Below are 27,905 nucleotides of genomic sequence, written 5' to 3'. Positions count from 1 at the left end.
GCTACAAAACCATAAGTAAGACGCTGGGTGAGGAGACAACTGTTGGTGCAATAGTAAGAAAATGGAAGACATACAAAATGACTGTCAATCGACAGGGGCTTCATGCAAAATCTCACCTCGTGGGGTATCCTTGATCCTGAGTAAGGTGAGAGCTCAGCCGAAAACTACACGGGGGGAACTTGTTAATGATCTCAAGGCAGCTGGGACCACAGTCACCAAGAAAACCATTGGTAACATATTACGCCGTAATGGATTAAAATCCTGCAGTGCCCGCAAGGTCCCCCTGCTCAAGAAGGCACATGTACAGGCCTGTCTGAAGTTTGCAAATGAACATTTGGATGATTCTGAGAGTGATCGGGAGAAGGTGCTGTGGTCAGATGAGACTAAAATTGAGCTCTTTGGCATTAACTCAACTCGCCGTGTTTGGAGGAAGAGAAATGCTGCCTATGACCCAAAGAACACCGTCCCCACTGTCAAGCATGGAGGTGGAAACATTATGTTTTGGGGGTGTTTCTCTGCTAAGGGCACAGGACTACTTCACCGCATCAATGGGAGAATGGATGGAGCCATGTACCGTCAAATCCTGAGTGACAACCTCCTTCCCTCCACCAGGACATTAAAAACGGCTTGTGGCTGGGTCTTCCAGCATGACAATGACCCGAAACATACAGCCAAAAAGAAGCACATTAAGGTCATGGAGTGGCCTAGCCAGTCTCCAGACCTTAATCCCATCGAAAACTTATGGAGGGAGCTGAAGATCCGAGTTGCCAAGCGACAGCCTCGAAATCTTAATGATTTACAGATGATCTGCAAAGAGGAATGGGCCAAAATTCCATCTAACATGTGTGCAAACCTCATCATCAACTACAAAAACCGTCTGACTGCTGTGCTTGCCTACAAGGGTTTTGCCACCAAGTATTAAGTCTTATTTGCCAAAGGGATCAAATATTTATTTCTCTGTGCACAATGCAAATAAATATATATAATTTTGACAATGTTATTTTTTTTTATTTTTTTTTATATAATCTATCTCTCACTGGTAAAATTAACCTAGCCTAAAAATTCTAGACTGTTCATGTCTTTGACAGTGGGCAAACTTACAAAATAAGCAAGGGATCAAATACTTATTTCCTTCACTGTATGTGACTACATGTTATACAATGGTTGGAGCACAAGCAGTCAGGGGTCTTAAGATCAGAACTTGCACTGAAATCTATGTTGCTTAAAGAGGCTCTGTCACCAGATTTTGGAGCCCCTATCTGCTATTGCAGCAGATCGGCGCTGCAATGTAGATTACAGTAACGTTTTTATTTTTTAAAAACGAGCATTTTTGGCCAAGTTATGACCATTTTCGTATTTATGCAAATGAGGCTTGCAAAAGTACAACTGGGCGTGTTGAAAAGTAAAAGTACAACTGGGCGTGTATTATGTGCGTACATCGGGGCGTGTTTACTACTATTACTAGCTGGGCGTTGTGTATAGAAGTGTCATCCACTTCTCTTCACAACGCCCAGCTTCTGGCAGTGCAGCACTGTGACGTCACTCACAGGTCCTGCATCGTGTCGGCACCAGAGGCTACACTTGATTCTGCAGCAGCATCAGCATTTGCAGGTAAGTAGCTACATCGACTTACCTGCAAACGCCGATGCTGCTGCAGAATCAAGTGTAGCCTCTGGTGCCGACACGATGCAGGACCTGTGAGTGACGTCACAGTGCTGCACTGCCAGAAGCTGGGCGTTCTGAAGAGAAGTGGATGACACTTCTATACACAACGCCCAGCTAGTAATAGTAGTAAACACGCCCCGATGTACGCACATAATACACGCCCAGTTGTACTTTTACTTTTCAACACGCCCAGTTGTACTTTTGCAAGCCTCATTTGCATAAATACGAAAATGGTCATAACTTGGCCAAAAATGCTCGTTTTTTTAAAAATAAAAACGTTACTGTAATCTACATTGCAGCGCCTATCTGCTGCAATAGCAGATAGGGGCTGCAAAATCTGGTGACAGAGCCTCTTTAAGCTATGTCACTGTTTGCACACATTTACAGACTGAATTTGTAAAATAAAAATTATTTTAGGGATTTTAACAAGCCTGATCCTTTGTTTCCCTGGGAAATAAGCCTTTTACACTCCAATGGGTGTTTTGCAACTACTAAAGCGAATAAAATGTGAGTATTTTATGCCACTATGTGAAAAACCCCATAGATTAAAATTGGCACTGCAATATGAGTACACACATAATATGGGTTAAAAATTTGTGTGAAAGCGGTTTTATACATATTTTGCAATACGAACAGGTCTAAATAATTTACTGAGAAAATAAATCAAGACAAAACTTTAAATCTTTAATTTAGGTATATTACTTAAAAAAATATATTTATTATGTGAATGAAATGTTACAGGGTGTACAAAAAAACATTTATGAAAAAAACACATTAGTCATTTTGGTGCTTGGAAATTGGAGATACGTGTAATGACCACCATCCTGCAGGTTATTTCACAACATTCCTGCTTAACCTTTTCACTATAGTGGGGCTGCTACCATGACTGTTACTGGCCAAGGACAAAGATTCATGGTTTTGGATAGACACTAAGGCTCATAGGCATACCGGTAATTCAAATACAGAGATGGAGGGAGATAATGACTATGTAAGCACTTGAGTAGAAAAACTAACCTTTTTTTTTATTTTTTTTAAAGTGTAATCTAAAATCTGTGGTGGGTAAGATTGAATATGGAATGAATCAAATGTTCTTTTTCATGAGATTATGAACTAATAAGATGTGATTATTCTATGCAGTCTCCATACCGCTGAGATCCTATTGTTTTCTTTGTTTCCACTATAACAAAATTCCCTTTCTTTTGGTTTTGGGTTTGATCCTCCCAATTGCTCACCCTTCTGATTTTTATTCAATGCTCGACAAAAGATGGCTAGAGCTCCCCTCTGCCTGAGGAGAAAGGCCACATTAAAATTCATCGCGCATTACACGTTCCCATCACATAAAAAAAAAGACGAGAGAATGGGGACAGATCAGGCAGAAATAACGTGCCGACATAACATTACATTTAAATATGAGCAACTTCTACACATTAAAATAGTTACCACACATACACACACACACAAACACACAGAAGATCGAAGTGCAAATAGTGATCCTTCACACACAGGGTATTATACTAGATGTTTTTTTTCTTATTTTGCTCCAGTCTTTCCCATTTATAGCAGAACAACTGGATTTTGATGACTTTTCTTCCAGGTTCTCTGCAAGTACCACAAAGCTTCCAACAGCACAAGCTTATTATCGATCTCTCCGAATGCATGTGCTTCCACAAGTGCCATTTAATGTCTACAGAAATGTATGTGCACTGCCCTGCAGCACATGGAAATGTCCATCAAATCCAATTGGTAAAGTCACACTTTGCTTCTCAAAGCTTTTACAAGACTGTAGGATCCTTGTAACTTTGATTTCTTGAGATGATAAATGATGGATCCAATGACACCAGCTGACACGAAAGCCACAGATCCAAAGATAAATATGGAGGTGGGATTAAATCTTGGGCTCTGTTGTCGCTCTGTAAGGGAAACAAAGTGGGGGGATGGTTAGAAAGACTGACAGGGGCAGCACGATGGGAGTGAGGGATTTATTACATTTATAGGACAGAACAGATGTTGTTTCTATAGACAGAATGTAAGGTTAAGTTCAGTATTTATGTACATTATGGGAATATGAGCAGGTGCCATTCACATAGCCAAAAAGAATGAAATTTCTTTGTTTTACAAGCAGTTACATGGAGTACAAACTATCTTCTGTGCTCTAAAATACAGCATTATACAAGATTTGGAATCTCCCACAAAGTTTGAATTTCCAATTTGCAGAGGCACTACTCTTTATACGTAGCTACTTTATTTCCTATGTTTCCTATGTTTTCAGCTCTCCTCTGTTAAAGACTATGTACACATTTGAAGGGCAATTTTTTTTAATAAAAAGGTTAGTCAGTGTGATTAGTGCAACTTTTTAAATAGTTTTTATTAAAAAATTGTGTTACTATCTGAGATACAGCTGCTCTGTATTCTCTATACCAGGGGTGGGGAACGTCCGGCCGACGTGCCATATATGGCCCGCAGGATCAATTGGTCCGGCCCTGCCTCACTCAGACGCGCTGCCGCCGCATCATTCGCTGCTTGTCTCCTTCCGCCCTACTCACATTTAGGAGCAGGAGAAGGGCGGACGGACCCAAGTATGGCAGCGGCACCAGCGGTTTGCGTGTCGACCCCAGAGTGGATCAGTCCGGTCACCTGACCTGAGTCAGGTGACTGAACTGTGCCGGCCCAAGGGTGGACCAATCTAGTCACCTGACCTGAGTCAGTAACTTGGGGTCAGGTGACTGGACTGGTCCACTCCCGGGCCGGCACAGTCCAGTCATCTGACCTCACTTCAGTGACGTGAGGTCAGGTGACTGGACTGGTCCACTCCTGTCACAGCACGCCTTGGCCACACTCTGACCGCCGCTGCCGTCGAGTCATTCCCTCCTTGGCTTCGTCCACCCTACTCACTCACATTTATAAGCAGGAGAAGGGCGGACGAAGTCAAGTATGCCAGCGGCGGTCTGAGTGAGGTCGGTGCGTGCCGGCCCAAGAGTAGACCAGTCCGGTCACCTGACCTGTAGTCAGTGACAGGAGGTCAGGTGACTGGACTGGTCCACTCCCGGGCCGGCACAGTCCAGTCACCTGACCTCACGACAGTGATGTGAGGTCAGGTGACTGGACTGGTCCACTCCAGTCACAGCATGGCCCGACCTCACTCAGACCGCCGCTGCCGCCGTGTCATTCCCTCCTTGGCTCCGTCCGCGCGCTCTACTTACTCAAAGTGAGGTCCAAGTGACTTAAATGGTTTTTTTTTTCATCAAGGATATTAATGATATATCCACAAGACCGACACCTATCTCTAGAACAGGGCCCCTAAACACCGTTCTGCCTCTTTGTGTTGTGCTGAAACTTGTGATTTCCGACCATGAAGAAGAAAACAGCGTAGCTCGCTGAGCTATGCTGTTTCCGTAAGTCCCATAGAACTGAATAGTAGTTATGTAAACAGCGTAGCTCGCATGCTACACTGCTTCCATAACTGCGATTCACTACTATGGGAGTTACTTCTTCATGGTCAGAAATCAGCAGGAACACAGAGAGGTAGAACAGGGTTTAGGGGGTCCCGTTCTAGAGATTGGTGTGGGTCCCAGATTTGGGACCCGCATCTATCTGACATTTATGACATATCCTGTGGATATGTCATAAATGTCCCTAATGGGAAAACCCTTTTAAGTAAGTAGGAACAACTTACTGCTGCGAGTTCTTTTCAAAACTTACCAAAGAGACGTCTGCGCTACAGACTAACCGACGCAGTAGCAACATCATCAATACCGGCTAACATCACACGCCTCACCACAGAGAAGTATTTCCAGCCATCACATTAGGGGTGAGTTAATTAAATGTTTGACCAAATATAGCAGGTTAATTTTTAAGTTGATAATTTTGTAGGGCCTGCAAATGATGTTATAAATATCCAAATAGCCCTTGGCAGAAAAAAGCTTCCCCACCATAACAGCTGGATCTAGCGCTAAATCCGGTTACCGTTCGATCCGTGGACTGGAGGGTTCAGTGACAGCGGGTCCTGCGTGTCTCTGACATCCACCTGTAATCCACCTGTAATCTATCCCATCTAAATTCATAAATTAGAAGGGATAGCTTACAGGTGGCCCTGCGGGACTGATGGATTCAGGTCATAGCGAATGATACAGCTGCTCTGTATAGAGAATACAGAGCAGCTTTATCTCAAAAAGTAAAACAAATTTTTAACAAAAACTATTTAGAAAGTTGCACTAATCAAACGGACTAACTTTTATATATATGTATATATATATATATATATATATATATATATATATATATATATATATATATATATATATATAAAATCGGCCTTCAACGGCTTACATACTCTTTAAAACTTGTACAATCTACAATTTAAAGTAAAGTGCAGTAGTCACAATTTCATTTGAAACTTAACAGCAACTGTGAATTGTAGGGGATATTAATGAAAAAAAGCTGAAATTTCGAATGAAATAAAATGATATCTTCTAAATAACAAAACACATCTAGTCCCTGTTCCTACAGTGCTTTTTTATACTGATTTTGAAAAGGAAACTGCATCGGAATCAGTGACAAAAACGCCCAAAATCTCCCTCCCGTGATTTCAATGGGAGGTAGAGGCGTTTTTCCCCTACAACCGTAACTTTGTGATTGACTCTGCTGTGTTAAAGCAGCAGCTTCAGTGTAATTTTTTTTATGTTGCCACCTTGCACACCTACTGTCTTCCCCTTGGCCTCCCACAGTGCCCTTGCCCACCTGTCTCCCCCCTGCAGCCCTACAGAGCCCCTGTAAGGGTGAATTTCTCTCCTGGCCACACTCCCGCCCCTGCCACAGTCTGCTCTCTTAGTCGTCTCCACCCTCTACAGAGTCCATGCTCATCTAGTCTCTTACTCTTACCCTTGTCCCCTGACCGTGCTTCTGCGCACCTACTGTCTCCCTTCGACAGAGCCATTCCCAGTTTGTTTCTCATCCCTCCCCAATCCCGCCACTTTCCGTTGCACCCATCTCCTGATAATGGGGGGGGGGGGGGCAAGACGCCTTGACTATATGGGGTCAAGAAATATCTTAAGGCGGCCCTGAATTAGGGAATTAATGAGGAGACTAATATCATGTTGTTATCAGAATCAATTGTATGAAATATAATCTCTGAAGTAGTAAATCACAACTGTATTACAAGAGGACCCAACATAACTAGCTTGCAAGCCACTTTGAAACAGGATGGTGATGTTGAGTCATATACAAAAAGAAAAAAGTCTGTGACCAAGTAATAGAACACTTAGCCTAGTGTTTATTTCCTGTGATAAGGTTTTTACATTGTGCCAGTTTTCAGTAATGCTAAGGCATCCTTGGGGACACTAGTGCATCTATAGATAACAAAAACTGGGGAGCCCCATGTAGGCAGCCTGAGAGCCAAATATGGCCCCCAAGTCACTTGTTGTGGAACACTACTTAATAGAAACAGTATTTTACTAAGTGAATCCTAAATTAACAGGAAAATATGCGCACATGACAATTTATTTATGCCGTTTTCTTACCCTTATCCCTTTTTCTGCATACCTCCAGGGTACAAGCTTTTCTGTATATTGCCCAATAACATCAGTATATTCAGGTTACTACCCTAGTTACTAACCACGTGGTACAAAATTATAGTCACAAAGGTAAATTCTTGGTTAGTCTTAATAGAAGCAATAGACTTTGAAAAACTAGTAACATTAATACAAACATCAGCTCAGCGGATGTGCCCCAGAATAACTCAATAATATGTAAATATTCCCAATGCCTTTGTGCGAAATACCAGATGAATGTCTGATGTCAAGTCAAGAGACGTTATACGGATGTTCTCTAAACAGTTTCTCACTTTAAGTTCTTAGAGTTTCGTCTATGGTTTCCTGTGTGTGGGTTTTGTTACTAATTCTAACGTAAAGTAAAGAGAATTCTCCAAAGTAAGCTTTCATGTAACCTATTTTGCGTGCTTCTCACCTGCCATATCGATACTTACTCATAAACTCTGTTTCATTTCCAGCAATGTTATTAATGTCAGTCGTGTATGTTCCAGTGTCATTGCGGGTGACATTGGGCAGTGTAAACGTGTCATTGTTGTTCTGTAGCACTGTGTTATTCCTGGCACACACCGTCTGTAGAATGATTGATGGTGATGGGATTCTGTGGGTCTCACGAGTGATAGTGACTGTATCACCTTCTTTGATGTTCTGTGATGGAGTCACAACCACTGTGGTGTCTTGTGGTGGAACTGGAAGAAAATGTATGAGATTATTTATATGGAAGATTGTATAGATCAGAGAGTTATTATGCTTTCCTTATGAGGTTATATTCAGGTATCGTATAATGTAAATTTTTCGTTCGTAATTAAAATCTGTAATTAGTGACCGATTATAATATATAAAAAGGGCAAGGACACTCACTTTGTACTGTTAATCTATTCACAGCAAATTGCTGTCCCGCCACATTGGAGGATTCACAGATGTATTCTCCTGCGTTCTCCATTCCTGCCTGGATAATATTGTAAAATCCATCACTTAATTCCAGGCTTATCAATCCATCTTCTCTTTTCAACTTAAGGACAAGTCCAGGGTCTGGAGAACCTTCTGAAGAGCACCAAATCTGTACAAAGTCACCCTCTGTCACGACTTGAGATGGAATGATGTTTATATTGGTGTTTCTTGGTGGAACTGTAAAAGACACATAAAAACATGGAAATATTATTCATTTTTTGTTCAAAGTCATACCCATTATTAATTTGACTTTACAAACTCTTAAAGGGGCTATTCATGTTCTGAATTATTTTTTGCTAATGAATGAATATGAGATAAATTAACAAATGAAGCAGGACTCACCTATCCTTTTCCCTAGTGATGCAGTGCTGATGCTCCAGCCGCAGTCCTGCTGATTGTTTACATGCACGTAGAAAGTGACCTCTGCAGCCAATCAGAGGACTCAGAAGTCATGTGTTGTATTTCTGGCATTAGGCCCTAGTGGTCACATTCTGGCTGTAGTGGTCACATGCTACATGCATGTAAACATTCACCGGGAGTGCCACAGGGAGTATTTTGTGATGGAATAAAATAAGCAATGTCATGGTATAGATGAAAATAATTTGAGAAGGTTTAAAGCCACCAGAATAAATATCTGTGATGAATATATTGATTTAACACATTATATGCAGTAATTCTGGTCTTTTTTCAAGATTTAGCAATGCTAAATTAGAAAACAGTCATCCATATTTATTGTGGCACAATGTGTAAAATGGCAGCAGAATGGTTTTTAGAAGCTTATTCTGAGCTTTCCTGTAGGTATTTCAAATCACTTGGAATTTGACAACTTATTACAATTTCTTGAAGACCCATAAACTTTACTACTTTATAGTATTGATTAAAAGAAACATTTTGCCTGATTTATTTTCCGCTGATTCACCACACGGTTCATGATTCGCTGCCACTAAGGATTCATTGGGTGATTAAACATGTTTAAGTTTCACTTTTAACGTTTGACAAAAGAATAATTGGCAAATTATAATATGACCAGCAAATTGAGAACAATTGTGAATCGATGAAATGCGAATCAGGTGAAAAATTCACTCATCTACACTTTTGACCTTCCAATCACTTGACTACCATAAAAAAGGGATTGAAAGGTGTGCTATACACAGTGCTGTTACATACACGTTATCAGTTAAATGCATCATGAAATTAACGTTGTAAGTAAAAATAATACAGAAAAGTTTTACAACTAGTCATAGTCACACTTTGTATCTGGGTCTCACCTTGTACAGTCAGCGTGGCCTCTTCAATTTGCTGTCCTATTTCATTTGATGCTACACATATGTAGGTCCCTGTATGTTCTAATGTAGCATGTGAAATGTTGTACTGTCCATGCTCAGAATCCAATTCAATAAAGCGCAGCTCTGTTTTCCACCTTAGCACTTGACCTTCCTAAGTAGAGTCGTGTGTTAATGAACCTTCCCTTACCCATCTTATCCCTCCACCCCCACCTTTAGGAAAGACACGTGACACCGAGGTTGGATGTGAAATGGCCACAGCAGCCGTTTATTAATTTCACAGTTTTATCAAAACAATTTAAATCCGAAACATTCGGATAACTAGTTAGGAATCCACCAGAGAATTCCTCCTAATAATTCACATGACCCAACATGGGTCAGAATCGTACATAACAATTTAACGTTAACATTAACCCGAGCAGAGGAAGTCCTTGAAGCCCCTTCAGATGTTCCTTTTTAAGAACACACCGAATTAGCCATCTGCAAACCACCAATTACCTCCAGCCGTAAACCAGCTCGGAAGCACCGTTCACCTCTGCAGATGGCTCCAACCACTAGAAGTCCACTTCAAGGGGATAACACCCGATGAAGCCCTCAAGTGATATACCGACCACTAGAAGTCCACTTCAAGGGGATAACACCCGATGAAGCCCTCAAGTGATATACCGACCACTAGAAGTCCACTTCAAAGGGATAACACCCGATGAAGCCTTCAAGTGATATACCTTCTACCAGAAGACCACTTCAAAGGGATAACACCCGATGAAGTCTTCAACCATGTACCTTTTTTGGGGGACGCATACCCCCGATGCGACCCCCCCACCATTTTGTACTGACTGGCCTCAAGGACTCCCCCCGCCAGCTGCCATGACAACAGAACCTACTCCGGGAAAAAAGGAAAAACATGTTAAATAAGCACACAAAACAAAGACAACACTCATAAACGGACGTACATAAAGCCCCACAGGGGTAACAAACAAAGGGCGGGAGGGTGGGAGCTTGTCTCTCCCTGTGTTACTCCTCCCGCTGCTTCCGGCTCAATGCCGCAAACAGCGGGAAGCTCAGCAACGGCCCCCTGACTCCTCCTTGTCCCTCCTCCACCTCCTCCTAACTCTCCCTCCAACTCTCCCTTACCTATTAACCCTTTCCCTACCAGTGAGGTCATGGAGGCTTCCCCTTAAGCCCTGCAGGCTGCGTCCAGCCTCTTCTTGACCTTCCTAAGTAGAGTCGTGTGTTAATGAACCTTCCCTTACCCATCTTATCCCTCCACCCCCACCTTTAGGAAAGACACGTGACACCGAGGTTGGATGTGAAATGGCCACAGCAGCCGTTTATTAATTTCACAGTTTTATCAAAACAATTTAAATCCGAAACATTCGGATAACTAGTTAGGAATCCACCAGAGAATTCCTCCTAATAATTCACATGACCCAACATGGGTCAGAATCGTACATAACAATTTAACGTTAACATTAACCCGAGCAGAGGAAGTCCTTGAAGCCCCTTCAGATGTTCCTTTTTAAGAACACACCGAATTAGCCATCTGCAAACCACCAATTACCTCCAGCCGTAAACCAGCTCGGAAGCACCGTTCACCTCTGCAGATGGCTCCAACCACTAGAAGTCCACTTCAAGGGGATAACACCCGATGAAGCCCTCAAGTGATATACCGACCACTAGAAGTCCACTTCAAGGGGATAACACCCGATGAAGCCCTCAAGTGATATACCGACCACTAGAAGTCCACTTCAAAGGGATAACACCCGATGAAGCCTTCAAGTGATATACCTTCTACCAGAAGACCACTTCAAAGGGATAACACCCGATGAAGTCTTCAACCATGTACCTTTTTTGGGGGACGCATACCCCCGATGCGACCCCCCCACCATTTTGTACTGACTGGCCTCAAGGACTCCCCCCGCCACAGCGAAACAGGCCTTGACCACCTTAAGCCTGTGAGTTCCGCCACACCACCACCGCCCTTTCTATTCCTTCTGCTATCGCCAAGCTCCAAAGATCAATGCCAACCTCGGTCAGATGAACCCCATCACCCCTCCAGAAGTTCCCCACTCCTGACTCCAAATCCCTGTGCCGCACACAAATGCCCCCGATTTTTGCTACGAAACGGGACACCGCCCGATTAACTTTAATGCGAGCCTTATTGACTCTTTCACTGACCTAGCCAACCGCCAATGTTTCCTCGGGACTATGTCCGACCACACTATCACCAACTTGGGATAAGAAACCCACAAACCCAACATATCGTGTTTGATATCCCGCACCAACTCACGCAAGGGGCAGACTCCCAAGTCATCCCCACCCACGTGCAACACTAAGACCTCCGGAACCCTATCAAGCCGGGCCTATGTCTGGAATTCTGCCAACCCCCTGCTCCATGACATACCTCTAAATCCCAGCCAATGCACAACCGCATCCTGTCGCGGAATGCGCAACTGGCGACCGTCCGGGCACGTACGAATGACCCAGTGCACGTACGAATGACCCAGCAACCACACCAAACACGGAGGCGAATCTGAAATGGAAAACAATTAGACACCGCCATACAAAACATTTTTTTAAGCGTTAACCACAACCTCATAACAAATGGAGCGGACATAGGACTTAACTCAGTTGGACTCCCAACGACCAATGCGCCGCACCCCTTCATCATCCAACCCCCAGCGCCCCGCTGCAGTTGCTGCGCCAATCCTGAAGGAATGAGATGAATATGAGCCCGCCGCGACCCCAACCGCCGTCAGACATTCCTTAAATACATCTCCAAACTGAAACCTGGACAAAACGACCCGTCCACATGACGTAACAAAGGCAAATCTGGAGACCCCGCTTGCGGCTTAAAAAACCCCGCATGCACTCTACTGGGCACATAACCGACCCCGGGAGGGCGAACAAAACTATCAGCTTACCCTTCCCTACTTGGCTAAGCAAAGCAAACGACACAGGCCTTCTACTATCCGCCTCCCCTCTACCTCGGCCCAACCCCTTCAAAGCCTGTAGCACCAAAAATTCCTTAGATACATCTTGAAAGCCTCGTAACTTAAAACCAAACGCCACCGCAGATATGAACCGGTTCACATTTGCCACTGAAAACCCCGCCTCCCAGGCGTCCCCTAACCAGTACAAAAGTGCCACCAACCTGTCTCTATCCGTATTGACGTCACCCAACTCTCTTACCCACTCCTCCCACTGCCTCCAACAAGCAGAATAAGCACTCCACGTCGTGCGCGCCAAAGACCTTTGTATCAGTTGTTCTACGGGACCGAGACCAGATCCCAAAGATGTTCCGGACAAGCCAAACCGAGACGTTCCGCTCCCAGTGCCAATTGCCGAAACCGGTCCCACTGCGAGCGAGAAAGAGCATCAGCGATGCAATTCCGTACCCCCGGCACATGCACCGCCACCACCCACGCGTTCAACGACAAACATACCAACACTAAATGTCGCAACAATTGAACTACAGGAGGAGAGGACGCCGTGATGTTATCAATGGCCAGCACCACCCCCATGTTGTCGCAGTAAAAAACGACCCTTCTTATCCCTGAGCCTGTCCCCCCAAATGGTTGCCGCCACCACGATGGGGAACAGCTCGAGCAGGGCCAGATTCCGCGTGAGTCCGCTGGACACCCAACTAGCCGGCCATTGACCTGCGCACCACGGACCTCCCCCGTAAGCTCCAAAACCGCCCGCCCCAGCCGCATCCGTAAAATTATTCAAATCACTCGCACTCCCGCCGTTGCCGCTGCCAACCGTCTACCAAACACCCTCCCCATTGGCCTAATCCGGCAGGCGAAATTCAACTTCCCCAGCAGCGACTGAAGCTCCCGCAGCGTCATTTTCTTCAGTCTACAAGCCCGCCGTACCTCCAGCCACAAAGCACCCAGCTTATCCGCAGGGAGACGACACTCCATTGCCACCGAATCTATTTCAATTCCCAAAAAACAAATCGTCGCTACTGGGCCCTCCGTTTTTTCTGGCGCCAAAGGGATCCCAAAATCCCTCGCCACCTTCTGTAGTGCATAAAGCAAATTACCGCAAACCGGCGAACCCCCCGGGCCAACGCACAAGAAATCATCTAAGTAATGGATCAACGAGTCGACCCCGGATACTCCCCTCGCTACCCACTCCACGAAGCTACTAAACGCCTCGAAGTACGCACAAGAAAGGGAACGCCCCATCGGAAGGCACCGATCCACATAAAAGGCCCCATTCCAAAAACAGCCCAACAGCCGTTGGCTTTCTGGATGAACTGGCAACAACCTGAACGCCACCTCGATTTCGGTTTTTGCTAGCAGCGCGCCCGGACCCGCAGCCCGCACTAACCCCACCGCCTCATCGAATGAGGTATAGGCTACGGAGCACAACTCGTGATCTATCCCGTCGTTTACCGACGAACCCTTGGGATACGATAAGTGTTGAATTAAACGAAATTTTACGGGCTCGCGCTTAGGAACAATACCCAACGGGGACACAACTAAATCTTTTACTGGCGACTCAACAAAAGGCCCTGACATGCGACCCAACGAAACTTCTTTTAACAATTTGTCCGACACGACCTTGGCATGCGAGTAAGCCGATTTTAAATTCCTCCGCCTAACCGGAACCTCATAAGGAGGCGGGGGAATAACGAAACCAACACGAAAACCCTCGTAAAGCAACTTAGCCGCCGCCCTGTCCGGATACTCATTTAGATAAGGGGCCATCTTTTCCACCCTCACCGGTGACACCCCCTTGACCAGCCGCGGAGGACTGGTTCCCTGACCTCCTTTTCCGCATACATTTCGCCGCCCCGTGTGATGCACCATTACACTCCGAACACACGTGCTTGAACTTGCACGTGGCCCCGAACTTGCACTGGCCTTCATTAAATTGCCAGCAAAACCCTGCCTTTCCCCCGCCGCCTTGTCCAACCTGACTAGACTGGCCTCCTTGGCCGGCGCTCCCGGGAAAGGACTGCCTAACCGGAGCCGTAACCCGTAACCAGAGAGCAATATCCTTCTGGTCCCACCGAATCGCCGGCCGAACCGCTTTTCGCTGACGGAATTGCTCGTCGTATCGCAGCCACGCCTGGCCCCCATACGCCCTATGAGCCTCCCCAATAGCATCAAAATAACAAAACAACGCCGAACAATTTTCCGGCGCCTTTTCCCCTATCACACTAATATGGCGAACGCCTGCGACCAATTAACGAACGTCTGCGGGATAAGCCTATACCGCCGCCGTTCCTCCTCGTCCTTTTTACTCTCGTCCCGCTTGCTCTTATCCAAATTAAATTTAGCGAGCGGCAAGAGAGAAAAAATCTCTACATATTCGTCCTTCCAGATCCGCTCACGCACCTCCTGCTTTAAATGCGCCCCCAACGGACCTTCGAAACACACATACACCTCCCCACGAGCGCGATCATCAATACGCACCCGATCGCCATCTTTTTGCGCCTCGGTCTGTACCGACACCGCGACCGCCTCTCTAACCGCCGTTACGGGCCGCGCTTGTAACAATCCCCCTTCCCTGGGACCCTCCCAAACTACCGCCGGGGACACATCCGTGACTACCGGCGCCACCGCCCTATCTAGGCGCCCGACCAGCTCTCTCAAGCAACCCACTAAGTCTGCCAAACCCGCGCCATCGCGCCCGCCCGCGCCACTACCGGCCACCGATGCGACGCTAGCAGCCCCCCCGCCGATACCCGACATAAAATCGCTGGATATGACAATGATGGAGTTATACACTCACCGGGCTGCACAGGCGCTGTGTTCCCGTCAGCCGGACCATCCTGACCTCGACGATACACGTCCAGTTCACCTTCCTCCAGCTCTTCTCTCGCCGACGACTGTCCATCCAAACGACATCTTCGGAACGGGGATGAGGACGCGCTGACCGATGGGCCGGCAACCTGCCGCCCGACCGCCGGGACCCAGACTTCCGACCGGACCTGTTGCCTCGACGTCGCTGCAGATCTAGACGTCCGTCTCGCTGATCCTGAAGAAGCCTGCCCCCTGGCCGGAACATCACCAGGCGGGGCGGCCGTACCTTGTCCTCCGAATCTTCCATCCGATGGGGGAGGGGTGACAGGGAGCCCGGCCTGCGACTCCCTGCTTACCGCCGGACCCCGTCGCGGCTTGGGATTCCTGCCAGGACGCAGGGCCTGGGAAGGGGCGGTCCTCCCAGCTGCCTGGCCTGCAGCGTCCGAGATCGGGCTCCCTCTGCGACGCCGTGTCCGCGGGACTGCCTCAGGACTGAGGCGCTCTGGCGGTCGGGACTGCCGGGAGGGACGGGTCGACCCGGCCTGAGTCGCCGTCACCCCCGGCAACGCTCTCAGCCTGCTCCGAGCAGGAGCGGTTGTTGCCGACTCCCCCCCCGCCGCCATAGTAATGCTAGTAAGGGGGCCGGGGGAGGGGAGCCTGTCCCCTGCAACAGACCCCGAACGCCGGGCCTGGCGTGGCGAAACGGCGTCCGGGATCCTAGTTAATGCAGCCACGGTCTCCTCAAGCCATCCGGGACCGTGGTGCACATCAGCGGCACGCAGCCGCTCTAATAATACGGCCGACATTGTTATAAGCGCGGGCAACGGGGAGCTTGTCTCTCCCTGTGTTACTCCTCCCGCTGCTTCCGGCTCAATGCCGCAAACAGCGGGAAGCTCAGCAACGGCCCCCTGACTCCTCCTTGTCCCTCCTCCACCTCCTCCTAACTCTCCCTCCAACTCTCCCTTACCTATTAACCCTTTCCCTACCAGTGAGGTCATGGAGGCTTCCCCTTAAGCCCTGCAGGCTGCGTCCAGCCTCTTCTAATTTGGGGGCAGGGTAAGAGTCAGCTGTGCACCAGATTTGTACACTGTCTCCTTCTCTCACCATACCTGATGGTTTAATAGCCATGGATATATTTTTGGGGGGAACTGGAAAAAGAGAAATTAGGTGTTAAAACCAAAAATATAGATGCTACATTTTATTTAGATGTGTGAAGATATGCTACGAGATGTGCATTCAGGAGCATTACCGTAGGGGGTTGCAGAGGTTCCGGTCGCCCACAGTCCCTGTAGCCTGAGGGGTCCCATATGAGAAAACTAGTGACATGTTATAGTTAGAGGGCAATGATACAGATTTTGCATTGGGACTCAGGAGTGTTAAGTTACGCCTCTGTGTGCAGTTGCATCAAGGTGACTGAGATACTCAAGTCATGCTGCACATAAGCTTGTATTTCATCATCACGTAAGTAATCATAAAGATACTAAACCAATTTTCAAGAACTACTAGTAAAAGGAACTCATTAAAAATGTATTGCCAAAAAATTATCTTATCCAACCTTTTCTTGGTATTGGCTTAATGAAAATGTATAGTTGACGTCTACTACTCACCTCGCACCATTAGTCTCAACGTGTGTGACTCCCTAGTCTGTTATTAGCTTCGCACTGGTAAATTCCACTAGTCACTTTAGATAATCTAATCATTGGATCTTCAGAAAGAAGAATACTCTTTCCTGACATTCAATTTACTGCACTTTTTTTAGTCCTTGTATTATATAACAGGAAAATGTGGTTTCTAATTCTTGCCTTATACCGTATTTTTCAGACTATAAGACGCAGTTTTTAGCAAAAATAAATCTTGCTAAAAAGTCCCTGTGTCTTATAGTCCGCAGTCAAGGGACACGGCATCGCCAGGCGCCATGACCGCGGCATTACTTAACCCCTTCCCGACCCATGACATGCCGGCACATCATGGAGCTGGAGGGGGATGATGTATAGAGCAGGCTCACGTGCTGAGCCCGCTCCATACACTGCAGCTGTCAATTTCTGACACGCTGCTATAACGGCCAGGAACAGCAATTTCGCTGTTCCTGGCTTGTGCCATAAAACACATGTATCTCTTATCCACATTATAGGGCATACATGTGTGATCGATAAGGAGAACGAGGACCGAAAGTTACCAAGAGAGCTGCATGAGAAGCTGTGACTTCCGCGTTCTGTGTCCGGCAGCTTCATAGAGATCAATGGGATTCTTCTGCGCATGCTACGCTGCTTCCATAACTGCCATTCACTACTATGGGAGTTAGAGAAACAGCGTAGTTACGCTGTTTCAGTAACTCCACATGTAACCAAATGGCCGCTGGTTCAAGTCCCCTAGGGGAACTAATAAAATGTGTATAAAAAAAATACATTTTCCCATTTTTCCCCAAGCACAATGTAAAAAATTAAATAATTTTGTCCCGCAACAAAATAAGCCCTCACACCGCTCAATCGATAAAAAAAGTATAGAAAAAAAGTTTTGGCTCTCAGAATGTGGTGAAACAGAATAAATTATTTTTTAACAAATAATTTTTTTCATATTTTCTGTTGTCTATATAGTCTATATAATTCTTATAGTCCGAAAAATACGGTATATTGATTTAAAACATTATATGCTAACATTCGAGTCTTTTTTCAAGATTTACCAATGCTAAATTAGAAAATAATCATCCCTAATTATTGGGACACAATGTGTAAAATGGCAGAACAAATGGCTTTTAGAAGCTTATTCTGAGATTTCTTGTAGGTACAGTATATTCAAATCATTTGGAATTCGACAACTTATTAAAATTTCCTAAAGACCTGATAATTTTGCTATTTTATAATATTGTTGGAAACAAACATTTTGCCAGATTTATGTTCTGTTGATTCACCACATGGTTCATGATTTGCTGCCCATAAGGATTCTTTGGGTGAATTGATTTTTCATGTTTGCTTTCCGCTTTCGAAAATTTTTAGAGAGGAATTGACAAATTAAATTAAAATATGGCCAGAAAAGTGAGAATTGGTGAATCGGCGAAATGCGAATCAGGTGAAAAATTCACTCATCTACACTTTTGACCTTCCAATCACTTGACTACCATAAAAAAGGGATTGAAAGGTGTGCTATACACAGTGCTGTTACATACTAGTTATCAGTTAAATGCATCATGAAATTAAAGTTGTAAGTAACAATAATACAGAAAAGTTATACCACTAGTCATAGTCACACTTTGTATCTGGGTCTCACCTTGTACAGTCAGCGTGGCCTCTTCAATTTGCTGTCCTATTTCATTTGATGCTACACATATGTAGGTCCCTGTATGTTCTACTGTAGCATGTGAAATGTTGTACTGTCCATGCTCAGAATCCAATTCAATAATGCCCAGTTCTGTTTTCCACCTTAGCACTAATTTGGGGGCAGGGTAAGAGTCAGCTGTGCACCAGATTTGTACACTGTCTCCTTCTCTCACCATACCTGATGGGTTAATAGCCATAGATATATTTTTGGGGGGAACTGGAAAAAGAGAAATTAGGTGTTAAAACCAAAAATATAGATGTTAAACTTTATTTAGATGTTTAAAGATATGCTAAGAGATGTGCATTCAGGAGCATTACCATAGGGGGTTGCAGAGGTTCCAGTCGCCCACAGGCCCTGTAGCCTGAGGGGTCCCATATGAGAAGACTAGTGACATGTTATAGTTAGGGGGCACTGATACAGATTTTGCATTGGGACCCAGGAGTGTTAAGTTATTCCACTGTGTGCAGTTGCATCAAGGTGACTGAGATACTCAAGTCATGCTGCACATAAGCTTGTATTTCATCATCATGTAAGTAATGATACTCTCTAGTCTCTATCAATAAATAATTGAATCAAATGCATGCAGAAATGATATGGTCTTTAGCTATTCATGTGATGCTATTCTCAAGCATCATGGGATTAATAGCAAAGCAGATAGGAAGAGAAAGCTGGGGAAATCTAAGAATCAAGATGGAAGCTTTTGTAAAGCACAGACAAAGCATCAGTTCAAAAAGTAAGTATAGTATACATAAAAGAAGTGTAGAGTGTGGTATACAGTCAGCTGGGGAATGCAGACATGGAAAGTTGTGTTTTCACAAATTCTTGATACCTGCAGCCACCACAAGGGAGAGCTTAGGAGCTTAATGTACATGACATATACACAATAATAAAACAATATACATTAAGGTCTCCAGAATTTTATCATTTAGCTCTTTTTTAAGCTGAGCTCTGACTCCTATAAAGATGTATCATAAAACTGATCAGCTTAGAACGTTGGACCTAAAAATAACACGGTGCTAAAAAAAGGATATTAACTTTAAAAATAAGACACAAAATGTAAGGTACAAATCAAGTATGCACAAACTAAATAGTCTATGTTTAGATAATGTAATATAGACATTAAAGGGAACCTGTCACCAGCATTTTAGCTATAAAGCCAGCAATACCTGGTGAAAGTGGGTGAAAAATCATTGTCATCTAAGCTATAAATATGTTCTAAGTAAGCTCTGTAGCTTTAGTATTCCGTTTTTCAGTGGTCCCACACGTATGCAAATGAGTGGAAAGGGTCAAATCTTCATCTGAAAAGAGTCAGGTTTTCATTCCTCCAGCATCTCAGAGTGGACTCCACCTCCTTCTTTTTGATTGACAGCTCCTTAGCCAGTCAGTGCCGGACAGGTGGTGGCAGTGGGCGTGGTTAAGAAGCTGCATCCCAGAGGGAAAAATAATTACCATAAAAGTCGGGAAAAGTTTTAAACGACTATATTTACTGACAGAGGAGGACTTCAGGAAAGAAGAGAACAGGGACGAACTCTGGACAGCTGCGGCCATTGAAGGGTCCGGCGAGTTTAACAGGTAAGATGTTGATGACAGGATCCCTTTAAGGCCTCATGCCCACTTCAGTTATTTTTTCAGTGTGCTATCCATTTTTTTTAACGGATAGCACACTGACACATTCATTTCTATGGGGCCATGCACACTTATGTTGTTTTAACGGAACCGTGTGGCCGTTCCGACAAAAATAGGACAGGTCCTGCTCCTGTGCGTTTTTAACGGAACAGTTTTGGCCATTCCATTCATTTGGTCCGTTGAAGCAACGGACTGCACACGGAAGCCATCCGTGTGCGGTCCACGTTTCGCGGATCCGACATTAGCGGCCATACGACGGGCAATGGAAGTGTGCATGAGGCCTTATAGGGAACTATTCCATGGAGATAATGGTAAAGAAATAAGAAATGTCACTGGACAATACTTATAGTAATGAGAACTTTAAGAGAAGGAATATCTTACCTTGCACATTGATCTCCACCTGCGAAGATCTTTTCCCAGCGCTGTTTCTTGCATAACAGATGTAGACCCCACTATATTCTGGATTTGGATTTAAAAATATCAAAGCTCCTTGCTCATTGTATGGCATTTCAAGCTCTGCATCCTCCACCTTCTTCACCCATTGGATGACTTGGGATGTACTGTCAGTTGAACACAATAGATGTATTTCCTCACCAGCCTTCACAGTGGTGGATGGAATAACAATGATTTGAGGCTTTTCTGGAGGATCTGAAAATAGAGGAAAATTCATATTCAGCACTTTTAGGAATAAAAAAACAATGGGTTTGTGAGTAAAGTTGGGTTACGTGGGCACAATCAAGTTTTTATATGGCATGCTTCCATTACTCACACATTAGAGTGAGGCTCTGTGCTTCTTGTCTTTGTATGGGTTCAATATCATCATCTGGAAAATTCATTGAGGCCACACATTTAATCTCTGTCTTGTCCATCTCCTTCACCAGGGTTAAATCATAGGTCAGGTTGATGTTTTGTATTGTATTGGTAACTAAACTGCTCTCTTCAGTTTGAAGCTCAGCCAGTACGTTTTCATTCAACATGATCTCAGCCTGCAGCATCTCAGAGGGATAGATGCTGGGGAAGATGCAGGTGATACGTGACGGCTGTCCAACCACAAGAGAGGAGATATGTAGAATAGGATCACTGGGGAACGCTGTAAAAAAAAAACTATATATCACTTTATTATCTTATTTACATCATCTAAAGTAGACAACTAATAAAAGTACAACTTAAAAGAAGAGCTGCCAACAGCAGTCACACATGGCCAAATTATGCTCAAACCTATAGATAGATAGATAGATAGATCAAATCTATCTATCTATCTATCTATCTATCTATCTATCTATCTATCTATCTATCTATCTATCTATCTATCTATCTATCTATCTATCTATCTATCTATCTATCTATCTATCTATCTATCTATCTATCTATCTATCTATCTATCTATCATCTATCTATCTATCATCTATCTATCTATCATCTATCTATCTCTATCTAATCTGTCCGTCTATCTATAGTTCTAAACATCCCAAATGGGGTTCAGGTTAAGTCTCCATGTAGGCCTTTCATTCTTCTCCAACTTGCTGTAACTTTACTCCCCCTGACAGATCTTCTCAGCATAGAGATTCTAGTGTGTGATGGGCGTTGAAGCAGCCATATGGCGCCTCAGGTAGTCTTGTGCACAACAAGTCTCCTTAGGCGTCGTACAGGAGCCTCTGCAAATGTACCGCCAAGTGTGCACTAAGGTCTGCTATATCTTATGTAGGATCGGAAGGGAGAATGAAGTGGCAGTTTAGGCTCCAGACAAAAAGCTAATTCCAGTAGTAGTTTAGAAAATCTAATTTTTTTTTTTAACGCTGTGCTTTTTATGCCAGTTTTGAAACATTGTGAAATATGCCTTGTACGATTCCAGCCTTCAAATGGGTTGTCTGACTAAAGCAAAATTACTTTTTTTTTTGCTTTTTTAAAATATAGAACATTTCCAATATGCTTTAGTTTTCAAACCTGCAGATTGCAGGTTTTCAGTCCCCATCCCATGGACCCGTAAATTCGGACGTGCCGTAGTAGCTGTGCCGCATTGACACCGGCTTCTTTATTTTACAAAAGGAAAATAATAAATATTTTCTTCTTTCGTCAGGCAACACCATTAAAGTGAATTTGCACTTTTTTAACACCATGCTTATATACCCAACATTATGTGCTGATTAATTTCTTAATACATCATTAGAGTGGCCTGAATTTAGTTTTTCTGATTCAGAGCTCCATATCGACTGCATCGATTAAAGCAGGAATTTATTAAGCAATCTATGCAAAGAAAAGCATAGCAAAGACCCAATTTGTACAAAAAAACAGTTTTGGCATAATAATGTTGTGACCCTTTGCTTTTTCCGCCACTTCTGCCCCTTTTTAAAACAGTGGGCGGGGCTTAACAAAAGTGGCGGGGCCATCTGCATCCTGACACATTTACTATAATTTACATTAGAAACTGGAGTAGAGTTCCCCATTCTGGTGCACGGATGGCTGAAGATGCAACACATTTATTAAGAGGCATGCGCTCTTATTACATTTATCGCATATTACTCCAGCAGCGTTCATTCTTAGACTGGCGTATGAAGTGTCAGTCTAAGTAAATCTCGCCCATCAATTTAAAACATAAATTCGGGCTACCTGCAGCTGCCACTAGAGGGCGTTTAGGAGCAGTACAACAGTATGCAGTAAACGCTAATGCTCCCTCTAGTGGTGGCTGCAGACAGTCATTATGTTATGTTTTAAATTTATGTTTATTCAGGAGTTTTGGAAAAACATAGCTCTAACACTATAAAGATAAATTAAGAAATTAGTCAGCACATAATTTTTAACCTACACTATCTTGATTAAAAAAAACAAAAACTAAATTTTTATGTTCACAAGGACATTCACTTTAAAATTAACGGGGGCAGATCTAACAGAAAAGAAACATGAGCTGACATATAGAAAAGGTGGCATCCTATTGCCACACAAAGTCACTGAGCTATTCCACTGTTAATGTTGTCGATGGAAATTGCATAGCTTAATATCTGATTTTCTGCACCTGTTAGAAATGGGCAAAGCTAAAATTGTGAAATCCATTAATTAGAAGAGGGATTCACATATTCTGGACATGCAATGTATGTATGTTAATGTCTCTAGAGATGATCAGAACTGGAAATATATGCAATGGAGACAGATACTCTTACTGGGGACCACAATTCTACTGAAGCGTACAGTCAGCATCTTCCCAACTCCAAATGGCTGCAATGTATGAAGGATGTGGATGGGGGTGGGGTAGTAGGTGGTAGATCCATCTTCATTTTGCTATGGAGCCCTCGCCCAGTGGCTAATTACTTCACTGCCCATTGTATTTTATGGACCCCTACTGAACCACCTTGAAGCACTTATTTTCCATAGTGGAGCACACAGAGGCAACACACAGAGCTACATGGACTACAGTATGGGTTCTTATTGTGGACCCGATTTGCAGTCTGTGTCTCAATGTACCATCTGCATGGGGCCTTAATGAAAATTAAAAAAATGAAGGTGTGTTCTGTACTAGATCTTGTATTATGAAGATAAACGTGGAAGTCATACAAAAGGGGAAGTTTCAGAACGAGCTGGGTGTAACAGCACCGCTCTATGTCATTACAGGCGGTTTATTTAAAATATGTTAGTATCAGCTGCAGTGAAAGCGACAATGTGGACAATGAAGACTGATCTTGAACATTAAAGGCCAATGTGTTTAACTGTTTTTGATGGTTTTATTTCCTCCTTAACCTCTACATGGCATCAAAATCCTCTGTCCAAGACTTTCCACTTCTCTTTGTTTCTCATTGTCCTCCCTGCACTGCACCTTCTCCCCAGAATACCCAAGAACGGGATGTATTTTTCTTTTATACAAGTAAAAATATATCAAAGAATCGCATAATTAGCAAGAAATAACACTAAGAAGGGTTTAAGGAAATCCTTATTCCCTTCACTTTCCGCTGTCTGTCAGTTGTTTGTCTGTGAAGGATAGCAGAATAAGGAGAATAGGGATGGATGGATAAAAAGATGTTCCATAACCGCTGCAATATATCTAGTAAACATCTGGAGTGTGTAAGCCAAGCCAACTAAATAAGACACTTACAGTATACTATGATTCTGAAGCTCTTCTCTCCTGGTGCATTATCACATTTCACAGTACATCGGTATGATCCATCAGAATGAGCATTGACTATCATGTTTAGGGTTGATGTTTGCTCCACGGTATTGACGATACCGCCTAATGTCATGTCCACGAGGTTAGACCAGGTGAAGTCAGGATTCTTCGTACTACATCTTGAGGCTTTACAAATGATATTAAGTTCTTCCCCAATCTGAGCCTTGATTGTAATACGAGGTAATGAAAGAGTGATGTCTATAGGAAAGAACACAATATAAGCTAGATACTCCAACCACTGTGCACAGTTCTTCATTTCAATATAATAATCCCCTTTGTATTATAGGATAGCATATTTAGGTAATGATATTGTGCTCACAAAAATATTTGCAATGAAAATACTAAATCTGGACATACACAATGCAATTTTGATGAAGAGTAGACTCTACTGAGTAATATATTTGTATTCCTACAAACAACCGTATTGAAATTAGTAAAATAACGGTAGAACAATAGTGGTAAACATTTTCTACCATAATTTTAATGAATAAAAATATCACATCAACCAGAAACAATTGTACGAACAACGGCCTGATCATATAAAGAAAAGCTCTATACCTATTAATAAATAGATCTATTAATTAGGACTGAGAGATAGATAGATAGATAGATAGATAGATAGATAGATAGATAGATAGATAGATAGATAGATAGATAGATAGATAGATAGATAGATAGATAGATAGATAGATAGATAGATAGATAGAAAAATAAATTGAGAAAATATAAATCTTACTGTGCATAAAGATGATATGAAAGCAGAGCATCAGTGATATTATGGTGAGAGTACTGGTCTTGGCCATGTTGGAGGTCCCCTTGTATATGACGCTTCCACAGAAAAGTAGGGTTCGAGCCTCTGTAAAAGCACTTAATGGTCTTAAAAATGTAGTTTTGAATAGCTTACTCCAATAGGCTTATGAAAAATCTGTGCATTCCAGGTTTTCTATGGAATTAATAAAATCCACTGTTGCAGTGGTTATCATACATAAGCTCTCGTATTCTGCGTTTTCTTTGTGCTAGCTTTGTATGATCTGTGTAACAGACATCCCTGTCAACCTTCTTATAAGGTGAGGGGAGGAGGGGGATTCCTGGTGGGGAAACCACAAGGCAATCAGTAATATAAAAAAAAAGAAGTCACATCATTGCCCTCTAGTGGAGCACGAAAAAAATGACAGTGAAATGTCTGAAAGTCTCAAGTATTTGTAGTTTAGGTTGATCTCCAGTGAACATTAATTATATAAATAGTAATTCCCTAATTTAGTAATCAGAATGAAGCTAAAATCAAACTGCATTTGGGCACTACATTCAGCGTATACATCTGGAAATGTTCCTGAACATATCTAACTTGCCTATAGACCTCTATTAGCCAGACATATGGGTTTTTAGCATACATTTATCAAGTGTACATAAGCATATATATTTTACAACTATATTAGATAATGTAGTCAACATTTCAATGCAACTAAATGCGGCAAAAATGGAAAAAAAAAAGATAGCATGCAGCATAGTTGTTTATTTTTAAATGGTCAATGATAGGCCTATACAACTCTATAGGCATACTTTTGCACACATATTGAAGCTTAACATCACACACTAAAACTGGTAAAAAAAAAAGCAAACATTTTTGTGTTAAGTATGTTCTTTACTGCTATATTGAGTTTATAGTTAAAAAGTAGGCAACTCCCATTACAGCATATTCATTAGGAAATGTTGCCCCCGGCCTGCAGCTGTGTGTAAACAATATTGCCACAGGAGTAGGTCATCAGGCATGCCTCCCAACCAATCTGGATCTATCAGGACAGTTCTGGATTTTGGGCACTCTCCCAAGATGCCCGCCGCATGTCCCGCTGTGCAACTGTATCTGCGTTCTCAAGACGCAGATACAGTTTAATACAGTGGCAGAGTAGGGAGCTGTCAGCTATTTTTTTTTGCCAAATAGGCATTCATTAAAGGCAGAGCTGGGGGCCATAAAAACCATCGGCACCCTAGGACCGCATTGCAGGCGTGCCGATAGAGTGAGAGGGAGCTTTCTCCCTCTAAAACCACTTAGATGCTGTGATCGCTATTGACCGCTGCATCTAAAGGGCTAAACGGGCAAGAACGATGCTGATTTTGATCCTGCCTGCTAGAGCAGTTGCTTGGCTGTCTTTAGACAGCCCAACACCCTCTCTAGCTGGCACAGGACACCCGTTCCGGACTTATGTCTCACCACCACCTTTTCACTGTGTTGTGGCATAAGTACCCTTAATAGCCACCGTGAAGACACATATTGATGGTCATTAAGGGGTCAATTAGTACATTACCCCCTTAAAACTCAGCTTAGCCCAGTAATACATAAATGCCTGATACAGTTTGGATCATTAGCGCATCATTATCCATATACAAGTTAGCAGGTAAATAACTAATACCTGCACTTATGACCGCGGCATCTAAGTGGATAAATGGTCACAATCAAAGTAATCGTCGATTGCAACCTTTAGAGCAGGAACCCGGCTGTCATAAGACAGTTGAACACCAACCCACATGGGACATTGGTGGTCACTAATGGGTTAAATATGTAAACCACATCATCAAAAAAGTTTTTTTTTTTTAAATAAAATACAATAGAAAACGGAAAAACCTAATTACACAGCCAGCGGTGAAGCGTGTCGCAGAAAATTATTCCTACTCTAATAAGCAAATAAAACAATTTCTATATTCTAAATACACTGTACATTAATGTGGACGCTAAATTAATATTTTTGTACATATCAGTAATATCCTATCAATTTTCCACAGGTGCCTCACTGCCTAAAATGTTTAACTGGATTACTATGTACTCTATATAATTACATAAGCAAACATACCCACACTCACATACAGTACATATAGAGCATTCGGAAAGTCTTCAGACCCGTTCACTTTTTTCCACATTTTGTTATGATGAGGCCCTGTACTAAAATAAAAAAAATATTCAAGTTTTTCCCTATCATTCTGCAGTCAATTTATTAAAAATTAAAAACTGAAATTTCGCATGGACAATTTAGCACAAGGCCTCAACATAATTTTATTTTTTTTTTAATTTAAAGGCTCTGAAGACTTTCCAAATTCATTGTATATGTGCACATTCCGTACCATAGGTGTGCACATTCTGTTCTATAGGTATTCACAGCCCATTTAGTTTGGCTGTTTACGCAGAGAAAGGTAAAGAGCTGTACGGCGTGTGCAGCACACCACAACAGTTCTCCTCGCTTTTTGTGAAGTTTAATTTACAGATGCAGTACCAGATTCAAGAATAATGCATAGATGCTCTGCCAGAACCAAGCTCATACCATAATATAGAACCAGAACCAAGCTAAGTACATACATACAGCACTAGAACCAAGCTCAGCACATAAATACAGTACCAGAACCAAGCTCGGTACATATATACAGCACAAGAACAAAGCTCAGTACATGTATACAGCATCAGAACAAAAATCAGTACATAAACACAGCACCAGAATCAAATTCATATACAAATACAGCACCAGAACAAAGCTCAGTATATATATACTGCACCAGAACTAAGCTCAGTACATAAATACAGCACAAGAACAAAGCTCAGTACATACATACAGTACCAGAACCA

At 43.2% G+C, this 27,905-nt stretch overlaps 1 protein-coding gene across 1 annotated transcript; it reads right to left on the bottom strand.

Moving 5' to 3' along the window:
* Positions 1-2,421: 2,421 nt before the first annotated feature.
* VCAM1 (vascular cell adhesion molecule 1) lies at positions 2,422-25,342 on the bottom strand. Its single transcript, XM_075833350.1, has 10 exons — positions 25,032-25,342; positions 24,224-24,517; positions 20,912-21,232; positions 20,524-20,790; positions 18,466-18,732; positions 16,244-16,349; positions 9,428-9,588; positions 8,070-8,336; positions 7,646-7,897; positions 2,422-3,575 (listed from the first exon to the last, which is right to left on the bottom strand). Exons 1-10 carry the CDS (start codon positions 25,096-25,098, stop codon positions 3,415-3,417), a joined length of 2,163 nt encoding a protein of 720 aa, XP_075689465.1. The 5' UTR covers positions 25,099-25,342; the 3' UTR covers positions 2,422-3,414.
* Positions 25,343-27,905: the final 2,563 nt, after the last annotated feature.

Source organism: Rhinoderma darwinii, chromosome 7 (assembly GCF_050947455.1).
Source record: "Rhinoderma darwinii isolate aRhiDar2 chromosome 7, aRhiDar2.hap1, whole genome shotgun sequence".
Classification (NCBI taxonomy): Eukaryota; Metazoa; Chordata; class Amphibia; order Anura; family Rhinodermatidae; genus Rhinoderma; species Rhinoderma darwinii.
Note: the sequence above shows the minus strand (reverse complement) of the source record. Positions and strands in the feature narration are given on the sequence as shown.